The 13,442-nt window shown below is 43.0% G+C and overlaps 1 protein-coding gene across 6 annotated transcripts in view; it reads left to right on the forward strand.

Moving 5' to 3' along the window:
• The window catches only part of GRIP2 (glutamate receptor interacting protein 2), a 51,601-nt gene that overhangs the window by 24,860 nt on the left and 13,299 nt on the right, over window positions 1-13,442 (forward strand). For all 6 annotated transcript variants that reach the window (XM_059940451.1, XM_059940454.1, XM_059940453.1 and 3 more), the window contains one exon: window positions 12,294-12,438. In XM_059940451.1, coding sequence (XP_059796434.1) covers window positions 12,294-12,438 — 145 coding nt within the window. The remainder of the gene's footprint in view (window positions 1-12,293; window positions 12,439-13,442) is intronic.

A 13,442-nucleotide genomic window follows, 5' to 3' on the forward strand; every position in this document is an offset into this window, starting at 1 on the left:
AGGGCTGAGGGAATGGGTAAATTAATAGCATGCGGAAATGGGTGTATTAATGGCTGAGGAAATGGGTGAATTAATGGCCGAGCTAATGACTATTAATGACATGAGGGAATGGGTGAAGAAATCACTGAGGGAATAGGTGTATTAATGCCTAAGGAATGGGTGAATTAATGGCTGAGGAAATGGGTGTACTAATGGCTGAGGGAAGGGGTAAACTAATGGTTGAGGGAAGGGGTGTATTAATGTCATGAGGGAATGGGTATATAATGGCTGTGGGAATGGGTGAATTAATGGCTGAGAGGAGTGGTGAATTAGGGCATGAGGAAGTGTGTGTATTAATGGCCGAGGCAATAGATGAATTAATGACGGAGGGAATTGCTGTATTAATGGTATGAGGGGACGGGTATATTTATGGATGAAGAAATGGGTGTATCAATGGCTGAGGGAATATGCGAACCAATTCCTGAGGGGATGGGTGTATTAGGCATAAGGAAATTGGTGTAAGAATGGCCGAGGTTATAAGTGAATTGATGGCTGAGAGAATGGCTGAATTAATGAATTCGGGATTGGATAAATTATTGGCTGAGGGATTGTCTGAATTGATGTCTGAGGGAATGGGTAAATTAAGGGATGGGGGGATGTGTGTATTAGTGGTTGAGGGGAACTGGTGTTTCAAAGGCTGAGGGAATGGTTGCGTAATGGTTAAAGGGAAGGGAGAATCAGTGGCTGATGGAATGAATGAATTAACAGCTGAAGGAATTGGTGACTTAAATGCAGATGGAATGGGTGTATTAATGGCTGAGGGATTAGCTGAATTAATGGCTGAGGATATGGGTGAACTAATCAGTGACCGAATGGGTATATTGGGCATAAAAGTATTGGTGTATTAATGACTGAGGGAATGGGTGCAATAATGGCAGAGGGATTGGCTGAATTAATGACTGAGGGAATGGGTGAATAAGTGACTGAGAGAACGGTTGCATTAGTGCCTGAAAAATCGGTGTATGAGTGGTTGAGGGAATGGTTGAACTAATGTCTTAGGAAATGGGTGAATATGGCTGTCAGAATGGGTGCACTAATGGCTGAGAGAATGGGTGAATCAGTACCTCAGGAACTGGGTGCATTAGTGGCTTAGACAGTGAGTGGACTAATGGCAGAAAGAATGTGTGAATTAATGGCAGGGGTAAGGGGTGAATTAATGACTTCCTCAAATGGTGTATTGGTGGCTGAGAGAACCGGCTGAACTAATGGCTGAGAGAATGTATGTATTGATAGCTGACGAAAGGTATTAGGACTGATGGATTGCATGAATTAATGGCATGAGGAAATGGGTATATTAACGGCTGAGAAATGGGTGATTTCATGACTGAGGGGATGTGTGAAGTAGTGGCTGAGGAAACGAGTGTATTATTAATGGCTGAGGGCATGGATGAATTGATGGCTGAGGGAATGGGTGAATAAATGGCTGAGAAAATGGATGTATTAGTGGTTGAGGGATGGGTGAACTAATGTCTTAGGAAATGGGTGAATATGGCTGTCAGAATGGGTGAACTAATGGCTGAGGGAACAGATGAATTAATGCCTGAGGAACTGGGTGCATTAGTGGTTTGGACAACAAGTAAACTAATGGCAGAAAGAATGGGTGAATTAATGGCAGAAGTAATGGGTGAATTAATGACTTCCGGAAATGGTGTATTGGTGGCTGAGAGAACGGGAGAACTAATGGCTGAGAGAATGGATGTATTAATAGCTGACTGCAAAGTTTGTATTAGGACTGATGGCATGTGTGAATTAATGGCATGAGGAAATGGGTATACTAATAGCTGAGAGAATGGGTGAATTCATGGCTGAGGGAGTGAGTGAAGTAATGGCTGAGGGAATGAGTGTATTAATGGCTGAGGGAATAGGTGAGTTAATGACTGAGGGAATGGGTAAATTAATGGCTGAGAGATTGGCTGATTTTTAATGTCTGAGAGAATACCAGAATTAATGGCTGATGGAAAGAGTGAACTAATGGATGCGGGAATGGGAGAATAAATGGATGTGGGGGTTGTGTGTATTAATGGCTGATGGAATTGGTGTATCAAAGGCTGAAGGAATGGCTGGGTAAATGGCTGAGGGAATAGTTGAATAACAGCTAAAGGAATGGGTGAATTAATGGCTGGGGGAATGGGTGAATTAATGGCTGAGGGAATGGGTGAATTAGTGGCTGAGGGAATGAGTGAAATAATGACATAGGAAATGGGTAAGTTAATGTCCAAGCTAATGACTCTATTAATGGCATGAGGGAATAGGTGTATTGGTGGCTAAGGCATGGGTGAATTAATGGCTGAGTGCAAGGGTGTATTAGTGGTTGAGGGAATGGGTGAAATGATGGCATGAGGCAATGTGTGTATTAATGACTGAGAGAATGGGTGAATTATGGCCTGAGGGAATGGGTGAATTAATGCCTGAGGGAATTGGTGTACTAATGGCTGAGGGAAGGGGTAAACTAATGGTTGAAGGAAGGGGTGTATTCATGTCATGAGGGAATGGATATGTAATGGACATGGGAATGGGTGAATTAATGGCTGAGAGGAGTGATGAGTTAGGGGATGAGGAAATGTGTGTATTAATGGCTGAGGCAATAGATGAATTAATGACTGAGGGAGTGGGTGTATTAATGGCATGTGGGAATGGGTATATTAATGGATGAAGGAAAGGGTGTATCAATGGCTGATAGAATGTGTGAACTAATCGGTGAGGGGATGGGTGTATTAGGCATGAGAAATTGGTGTCAACATGGCTGAGGGTGTAGGTGAATTAATGGTTGAGGGTATAAGTGAATTAATGGCTGAGGGAATGGCTGAATCAATGATTTCAGGATTGGCTGAATTATGGGCTGAGGGAGTGTCTGAATTAATGCCTGAGGATCTGGGTGCGTTAATGCCTTGGACAATGAGTAAACTAATGACGGAAAGAATGGGTGAATTAATGACTCCCAGAAATGGTGAATTGGTGGCTGAGAGAACAGGTGAACTAATGGCTGAGTGAATGGATGTATTAATAGCTGACAGAAAATTTGTATTAGGGCTGACAGATTGCGTGAATTAATGGCATGAGGAAATGGGTATATTAATGGCTGAGAAATGGGTGAATCATGGCTGAGGGAAAGGGTGTTTTAATGGCCCAGGAGATGGGTGTATTAGTAGCTGAGATAATAGGTGAATTTATGGCGAAGGGGTTGGGTGACTTGATGGCTGAGGGAATAGGTGAACTATGGCTGAGGGCAAGGGAGAAATAATGAGTGAGGAAGTGGGTGTATTAGTCCCTGGGGTAATGGGTGTATTAAGAGCTGAGGATATGGATGAATTAATGGCTGGGGGAATGCGTGTTTTAAACACTGAGGGTATCCATAAACTAATGTCTGAGGGAATCTGTGAAGTAATAATTGAGAGAATGGTGAACTAATGGCTGAGAGAATGGAAGTATTAATAGCGGACAGAAAGGTTGTATTAGGACTGAAGGAGTGCATGAATTAATGGCATGAGGAAATGAGTGTATTAATGGCTGAGGGAATAGACGATTTAATGCCTGAGGGTATGGGTGTATTAATGGCATGAGGGATAGGTGTATTAATCGATGAAAGAATGGGTGTATCAATGGCTGATGGAATGGGGGAATTCATCGCTGAGGGAATAGGTGTATTAGTGGCTGAGGGAATGGGTGAATTAATGGCTGAGAGGACTGGCGAATTAATGGCATGAGGAAATGTGTAATGGCTGAGGGAATAGATGAATTAATGACTGAGGGAATGGGTGTATTAATGGCATGAGGGAATGGGTATATTAATGGATGAAGGAAAGGGTGTATCACTGGCTGAGAGAATGTGTGAAACAATCATGAGGGGATGTGTGTATTAGGCATGAGAAATTGGTGTAAAAATGACTGAGGGTATAGGTGAATTAATGGTTGAGGGTATAAGTGGATTAATGGCTGAGGGAATGGCTGAATTAATGAATTCAGGATTGGCTGAATTATTGGCTTCCGGGAATGTCTGAATTAATGTCTGAGGGAATGGGTAAATTAATGGTTGGGGGCATATGTGTATTAACAGTTGCGGGAACTGGTGTTTCAAAGGCTGAGGGAATCGTTGAGTAATGGTTAAAAGAAAGGGAGAATCAGTGGCTGAGGGAATGAGTATAATGATAGCTAAAGAAATTGGTGATTTAAATTCGGATGGAATGGGTGTATTAATGGCTGAGGGAATGGTTGAATAAATAGCTGAGGAAATGGGTGAAATAATCGCTGAATTAACAGGTGAAGTAATGGCATGAGGGAATGGGTGTATTAATGGCTGTGGGAAGGGGTGAATTAATGGCTGAAGGAATGGATGTATTAGACCTGTGGGTATTGGTTTATTAATGGCTGAAAGTATATGTGAGGTAATGGCTTAGGGAATGGGTGAATTATTGGCTGAGGGAATATGCGAAGTAATGGATGAGGGAATGTATTAACTAATGGCTGAGGGAATGAGTATATAATGGCTGAGAAAATAGGTGAGGGAATGGTGAACTAATGGCTGAGGGATTGGCTGAATTAATGGCTGAGTGAAAGGGTGAATTAGTGAATGCAGACATGGGTGAATTAATGGATGTGGGAATGTGTGTATTAATGGCTGAGGGAATTGGTGTATCAAAGGCTGAGGGAAAGCTGAATTAGGGGCTGAGGGAATAGTTGAAGTAATGGCTGAAGGCATGGGTGAGTTAGTGGATGAGGGAATGGATGAATTAGTGGTCGATTGAATAGTTGAATTAATGACTGAGGGAATGCATGTATCAGTGGTTGAGGGATTAAGTGATCAATGGCTGATTGATCAGTGATACACCCATGCCATTGATCATCACTGATCAATGGCATGGGTGTATCAATGTCATGAGGGAATGGCTGAATTAATGGCTGTGGGAAGGGATCAATTAATGTTGAGGGAATGGGTGATTTAATGGCTATGGGAATGGAGGTATTAGTGGCTGAGGAAGTGGGTGAATTAATGGCTGAGGGAATGGGTGAACTAATCACTAACGGGATGGGTGTATTAGGCATGGGCAAATTAGTGTATTAATGGCTGGGGGTTTAGGTGAATTAATGACTCAAGAAATGGGTGAATTAATGGCGGAGGGACTGGATGAATTCATGTGTGAGGGAATGGGTGAATTAATGGATGCGGGAGTGTGCAAATTAAACCAGGTGGAGAAATGTGTGTATTAATGGCTGAGGTAATTGGTGTATGGCAGCCTGAAGGAATGACTGAGTTAATGGCTGAGAATATGGTTGAATTAATGGCTGAGAGATGAGTGCATTAGAGGCCTAGTAAATGGTTCTATGGTAGTTGAGGGAATGGGTGACTAATGGCTGAGGGAATGGATGAATTAATACCTGAAGGACTAGGTGAATTAGTGGATTAGAGAATGAGTGAACTAATGGTGGAAAGAATGGGTTAATGTGGGAGGGAATAGGTGTACTAATGAGAGAGGGAATGGGTGTGAAATGGCTGAGGGAAGGTGTAAACTGATGGTGAGGGAATGGGTGAATTAATGGCTGAGAGGAGTGGTGAATTAGTGGCTGAAGGAGTGGGTGAACAAATCGCTGAGGGGATGGGTGTATTAGGCATGAGGAAATTAGTGTAAAAATGGCTGAAAGTATAGGTGTATTAATGGTTGAGGGTATAAGTGAATTGTGGCTGAGGGAATGGCTGAGTTAATGGCTGAGGGAATGGGTAAATTAATGGAAGGGGGAATGTATGTATTAATGGTTGCAGCAACTGGTGTTTCAAAGGCTCAGGGAATGGCAGAATTAATGGCTGAGGGAATGGTTGAGTAATGGCTAAAAGAATGGGACAATCAGTGGCTGAGGGAATTGGTGATTTAAATGCATAAGGAATGGGTGTATTAATGGATGAGGGAATGGCTGAGGGAATGGTTGAAGTAATAGCTGAGGGAATGTGTGAAAAAATCGCTGAATGAATGGGTGAGCTATAATCGCATGAGGGAATGGGTGTTTTAATGGCTGTGGGAATGTGAATTAATGGCAGAGGAGTGGGTGAATTCATGGCTGAGGGGTTGGCTGAATTAATGGCTAAGGGATTGCCTGAATTAATGGCTGAGGGATGGGTGAATTAATGGATGGTGGGATGGGTGTATTAATGGGTGAGGGAATAGATGAATTAATGGCTGAGGAAATGGGTATTTTAATGGCATGAGGCAATGGATATATTAATGAGTGAAGGAATAGATGAATTAATGGCTGAGAGGTGTGGTGAATTAATGGACAGGGAATGGGTGATTTAAAGGTTGATGGAATGGGTAAATTAGTGACATGAAGAAATGGGTGCATTAGTCACTGAGGGAATGGGTTTATTAGCTGAAGGAAAGGATGAATTAATGGCTGAAGAATGGGTGTATTAAGGGCTGAGGGAATGTGTGGTTTAATGGCTGAGGCAATGGGTGAATTAATGGCTGAGGAAATGCATGTATTAGTTTTTGAGGGAATAAATGAACCATGGCCGAGCAATAGGTGTATCAGTGTCATGAGGGAATGGGTGAATTAGTGGCTGATGGAATGGGTGAATTAATGGCTGAGGGAATGGGTGAATTAATGGCATAAGGGAATGGGTGATTAATGGCTGAAGGAATGGGTGAATTAATGCCTGACTGAATGGATGAATTAAAGGTTGATGATGTGGATGTATTAATGGCATGAAGGAAAGGGTGAACTAATGGTTGAAGGAAAGGGTGAACTAATGGATGAAGGAATGGGTGTATTAATGGCTGAGGGAATGGGTGTGTTAATAATTGAGGGAATGGCTGAATTAATGCCTGAGGGAATGTTTGAAACAGTGGCTGAGGGAATGTTTGAAATAATGGCTGAGGGAATGGCTCAATCAATAGCTTAGGGAAAAGGTGAATCAATGGCTGTTGGAATGGCTGAATTAATGGCTGAGGGAACGGGTGTTTTAATAACAGAGGGAAGGTTAACCAGTGGCTGACGAGAATGGGTGAATTAATGACTAAGGGAATGGGTGAATTAATGGCCTAGGGATATAGTGAATCAGTAGTTGGTGACATGGGTGAATTAATGGCTGAGGGAATGTGTGTATTATGGCTGAGAGAATGGGTGCATTAATGGCATGAGGAAATGGATGTATTAATGGTATGAGCTAATGGATTTATTAAAGGAAGAGGGAATGGCTGTATTAATGCCTGAGGCAATGTTTGAAATATGGCTGAGGGAATGGGTGAATTAATGCCTGAGGGAATGGGTGCATTAATGGCAGAGGGAATGGGTCTATTAATGGCATGAATAAATGGGTGAACTAATGACTGACAGTTGGGTATAACAATTTCATGAGGGAATTGGTGTATTAATGGCTGAGGGAATAGGTGAGTTAATGGCTGAGGGAATAGGTGAGTTAATGGCTGAGAGAATGGCTGAATTAATGGCTGGCGGAATGGGTGAATTAATGGCTGAGGAAATGAAATCATTAATGGCTGAGGGAATGGGTGTATTGGCGGCTGTGGGAATGAGTGAATTAATGGCTGAGGGAAGGAGTGAATTAATGGGTGTATTAATGGCTGAGGGAATAGATGAATTGATGGCTTAGGGAATCATATTAATAGCATGGGGGAATTGGTGACCCATTAGGGAATGGTTCATTAATGGCACGAAAGAATGGGTGAACTAATGGCTGAGGCAGTGGATGTACTGGGATGAGGAACTTGGTGTATTAATGGCTGAGGGAATAGGTGAATTAATCGTTTAGGGAACAGGATAAAAAGCCCATAAATAAACCCACGCACCTATGGTCAATTAACTTACAACAAAAGAGGCAAGACTATAAAATGGAGAAAGACAATCTCTTCAATAAATGGTGCTGGAAAAACTGGACAGCTACATGTACAAAAATGGAATTAGAACATTCTTTAACACCATACACAAGAATAACTCAAAATGGATTAAAGACCTAAATGTAAGACCGGACACTATAAAACTCTTAGAGGAAAACATAGGTGGAACACTCTGACATAAATTGCAGCAATATCTTTTTCGATCCATCTCCCAGAGTAATGGAAATAAAAACAAAAACAAATGGGACCTAATTAAACTGAAAAGTTTTTGCACAGCAAAGGAAACCATAAACAGAACAAAAAGACAGCCCAGAGAATGGGAGAAAATATTTGCTAACAATGCGACTGACAAAGGATTAATCTCTAAAATTTACAAACAGCTCATGTAGCTCAATATCAAAAAAACAACCCAATCAAAAAATGGGCGGAAGACCTAGAGACATTTCTCCAAAGAAGACACACAGATGGCCAACAGGCACATGAAAAGATGCTCAAGATCGCTAATTATTAGAGAAATGCAAATCAAAACTACAATGAGGTATCACCTCACACCAGTCAGAATGGCCATCACCAAAATATCTGCAAACAATAAATGCTGGAGAGGGTGTGGAGAAAAGGGAACACTGCTACACTGTTGGTGGGAATGTAAATTGGTGCAGCCACTATGGAGAACAGTATGGAGGTTCCTTAAAAAAAACTAAAGAGAGCTACCATATGATCCAGCAATCCCACTCTTTGGCATATATCCAGTGAAAAACATGGTTCAAAAGGATACATGCACCCCAATGTTCATTGTAGCACTGTTTACAATAGCCAAGACATGGAAGCAACCTAAATGTCCATTAGCAGAAGAATGGATAAAGAAGATGTGGTACATATATACAATGGAATATTTCTCAGCCATTAAAAAGAATGACATAAAGCCACTTGCAGCAACATGGATGGACCTGGAGAATATTATACTAAGTGAAGTAAGTCAGGCAGAGAAAGACAAATATCATATGATATTGCTTATATGCAGAATACAAAAAAATGATACAAATAAACTTATTTACAAAACAGAAACGGACTCACAGACTTAGAGAACGAAATTACGGTTACCAAAGGGGATGGTGGGCAGGAAGGGATAGATTGGGAGTTTGGGATTGACACGTACACACTGCTATATTTAAAATAAAGCGCCTTTCCGGGCTTCCCTGGTGGCGCAGTGGCTGAGAATCCGCCTGCCAATGCAGGGGACACGGGTTCGAGCTCTGGTCTCGGAAGATCCCACATGTTGCAGAGCAACTAAGCCTGTGCGCCACAACTACTGAGCCTGAGCTCTAGAGCCCGCGAGCCACAACTACTGAGTCTGCGTGCCAAAACCTCTGAAGCCCACGCACCTAGAGTCCGTGCTCCGCAACAAGAGAAGCCGCTGCAGTGAGAAGCCCGTGCACTGCAACAGAGTAGCCCCCGCTCACCACAACTAGAGAAAGCCCGCGCGCAGCAATGAAGACCCAATGCAGCCAAAAATAAATTAAATAAATAAATTTTAAAAATAAATAAAGTGCCTTTCCATGAAAAAAAATAGAAGAAATGAATATTAGATTATTTCTATTTGACAAGGGAATATTAGTGTTGAGATTTTCAAAAGTGATGTGTTTCGAAATGTTTTTGTTTCTCCCGATATATATAATTGGTAGATATACCTATTTACTGCTCTGAAAGGCAAGCCATTCTATCTGACCAGATATTTGCTAAGTTATTAGTGAAAATAAGACATATTTAGGTAGGGGCACTAATGAGGCTGTTAGGCAGGGCCGGACCCAGCAGTTTTCTTATGTTACTCTGCTGATTTGTATTTGTTTGGTTAGGTGTCTTCTCACTGCTGTTCCTGGCTCTCTGTCCCAGGGGACAGTTGCTTTTTTGTCTCTGTAAGAACAGGAACAATGGATATCAGTAGATATTCAATGCAGCTTTGATAAATCTGATCCTTAGAAACTGTAAAAAAAAAAAAATTCTCAATTTTACCCCAATAATGACATAACTTGAAATTTTCACCTAATGTAAGAGCTCCCAGATTACATATATTCTAGAAAGGCAAGAGTCTTCTATTTCAGAGCACAGACTCTAGAGCCAGATTGCTTGTAACTACACCATTTACTAAGTTGTGACTGTGAACAACTTACCTCAGTGCTTCAGTTTCTTCATCTGCAAAATGAAGGTTAAAATATCACCTGTATCATAAAGTTGTTATGAGGGTTATGTGAGTTTAATAAAAGTAAAGTGCTTTGAAAAACAATCGTTGAGGGAATGGGTGAAGTAATGGCTGAGAGAATGGGTGTTTTAATGGCTGAGGGAAAGCCTGAAATAATGGCTGAAGGAATGGGTGAATTAATGGCTGGGGGAAAGGGTGAATTAATAGCTGAGGGAATGGGTGAATTAATGGCTGGGGGAAAGGGTGAATTAATAGCTGAGGGAATGGATGAATTAAAGGCTGAGTGAATGGGTGTATTAATGGCATGAAGGGAAGGGTGAACTAAAGGCTGAGGGAATGGTGAATTAATGGCTCAGGAAATAGGTGAATTGATGGCTGGGGGAATGGCTGAATGGCCGAGGGAATGGGTGAAATGATGGCATGAGGCAATGTGTGTATTAATGACTGAGGGAATGGGTGAATTAATGGCTGAGGGAATGAGTGTATTAATGGCATGAAGGAATGGGTGAACTAATATCTGAGGGAAGAGGTGAATTAATGGTTAGGAGAGGTGTGAATTAATGGCATGAGGAAATGGATGTATTAATGGCATGAAGGAATGGATATATGAAAGGAAAAGGGAATGGGTGTGTTAATGGCTGCAGAAGTGGGTGAATTAATACCTGATTAAATGGGTGAATTAATGGCTGAAGTAACTGGTGAAATAATAGCAGAGGGAGTGGATTAAGTATGGCTGAGGGAATGGGTATGTTAATGGCAGAGGGAATGGTCTGTTAATGGCATGAATGAATGAATGGGTCAACTAATTGGTGAGGGAATGGGTGTTAACGGCATGAGGGAATTGTATTAATGGCTGAGGGAAGAGGTGAATTAATTGCAGAGTGAATGACTGAATGAATGGCTGAGGGAATGGATGAACTATGGCTGAGGGAATGGGTCTATTAATGGCATGAATGAATGTGTGAACTAATCGCTGAGGGAATGGGTGTATTAATGCCATGAGGGAATTAGTGTATTATGCCTGGTTGATGGGTGAATTAATGGCTGATGAAATGAGTAAATTAATGGCTGGGGGAATGGGGGAATTAATGGGTGATGGAATGGGTGAATTGATGGCTGAGAGAATGGAGAATCAATAGCTGAGGGAATGGATGAATTAATGGCTGAGGGAATTGGTGTATTAAATCCATGAAGGAATGGGTGAACTAATGGCTGTGGTAATGGGTATGATAGTGCCTTTGGGATTGGATGCGTTATTAGCATGAGTGAATGGGTGAACTAATGATTGAGGGAATGGTTGTATTAATGGCATGATGGAATGGGTGTATTGATGCCTGTGGGAATGGATGAATTAATGGCTGAGGGAAGGAGTGAATTAATGACTATGCAATATGTGTATTAGAGCTGAGGGAAATGGGTGAATTAACAGTATGAGGAAATGGGTGTATTAATGGCCGAGGAAATAGGTGAATTAATGGGAGAGAGTGTGTGAAGTAATAGATGTGGAAATGTGTATATTAATAGGTGAGTGAATGAGTGAATCAATGGCATGAGGGAATGAGTGTGTTAATAGCTGAGGGATTAGGTGATTTAATGGCTGAGGGAGTGCATCTATTAATGGCATGCGGGAATGGGTCAATTAATGGATGAGGGAATGGGTAAATTAATGCCTGAGGGAATGGGTGAATTAATGTCTGAGGGAATGGGTATATTAATGGCTGAGGGAATGTGGGTGTATTGTTGGATGAGGGAATCAGTGATTTAATGTAAGAGGAAATGGAGGCTTAATGGTGAAGAAATAGGTGAAGTAATGGCTGAGAGAATGTGTGTATTAAGGCTAAGGGAATGTGTGTATTAATGGCATGAAGGAAAGAGTGAACTATTGGCTGAGGGAATGGGTTTGTTAGTGGCTTAGGAAATGAATGAATTAATGGGTGACGGAATGGGTGTATTATTGGCATAATGGAATGGGTGAACTAATAGCTCAGGCAATGGGTGTATTAATGGCAGAGGGATATAGGTGAATTAATGGCTGAGGGAATGACTGAATTAAATCTGAGAGAATGGTTGAACTAATGGCTGAGGGAATGGGTGAATTAATGGATGAGTATGATGAGTGTAAGTGCATTAAAGCTTGGCAGGGCTCTGGGAGTGCCCATTCCTACGGCCTACCCCTGATGGGTGTCCCCCAGCCCTGATGCTTACCCCCCCTGCAGATGAACAGGAGACCACGGGTGCCATCAGCTACACGGTGGAGTTGAAACGCTACGGGGGCCCCCTGGGCATCACGATCTCAGGCACAGAGGAGCCTTTCGATCCCATTGTCATCTCGGGACTCACCAAGCGTGGCTTGGCTGAGAGGTGAGCCGGGGCTCTGTGGGGACACACAGGTGAGCCCAGGGACCCCATGGGACAGGAGCTGGGCTTTGGGATCAGCCAGACTGGATCTTACCTTTGTTCCAACATCGATGGCCTGGGTGACACGGGGCCTGTCCCATCCCTCTCTGAGCCTCAGTTCCTCAGATGCGGGCCAGCCCCTGGCAGACCTCCTGACTTCAGGTAAGTGCTGGGTAAATGTATGCTCATCCCTCTTCTCCCCCAAACCTGGAGACCACCCCATTTCTGGAAAGTCAGCATGTGAGTCTTTTTGGAGCACCTGCTATGTGCCTTCATAGTACAGGAGCCATGTCCCTGGTACCTGGGTCCCAGCACAGCCTGGCACCTCTCTTGAGGCATTGGGACAGGGGTCCCTGCTATCCTCTCCCCTAGGAAAGCTTTCCTGAAATTGTGGCAGAATGGAGAGATGTGAGAAGAGGGGTGTCCAGGCTGTCCAGTTTGGAGGGGGAAGCAGGTGGATCTTGGCCCAGAAGTGGAACTGGTCCCCACGGGGGTCACATGGAGGCAACCCCAGTGTGGGTGAGACAGGCTTTCTCTGGACAGCTTTGCAGTGAGCTCCAGGCACTGAGAAGAGCTTTCTGTAAAAGGGAAGCCTTGCCCAGCCTGGCGGGCAGAATGGGCCCTTGGAGGAGGACGCAGCACAAGGGGCCAAACCATGGTGGGGTGGTGCAGGAGGATGGGAGGTATTCTGGGGCTGAGGTGTCAACCTGTTGGCGTCTGTGCTCCTGGATCGCCCCCTGCTGGGTGTCTAGCAGACTGCAGAGGCCAGTGGGACCGGTTCTGACCTCAAATGTCTTCATCCACTCTGGCATTTTCTGGGTACCTACTGTGTGCCAGCCCTACGGGGCACAATAGACAACCTGTCTGCCTTTGCCTGGCTGATCTAGGTTAGCACTGTCTAACTGAAGTATAATGTGAGCCACAAATTTATTTATAAACTTTTTAGCAGCCACATTAGAAAAGTAAAA

This window comes from Balaenoptera ricei, chromosome 11, assembly GCF_028023285.1.
Source record: "Balaenoptera ricei isolate mBalRic1 chromosome 11, mBalRic1.hap2, whole genome shotgun sequence".
NCBI classification, from domain to species: Eukaryota; Metazoa; Chordata; class Mammalia; order Artiodactyla; family Balaenopteridae; genus Balaenoptera; species Balaenoptera ricei.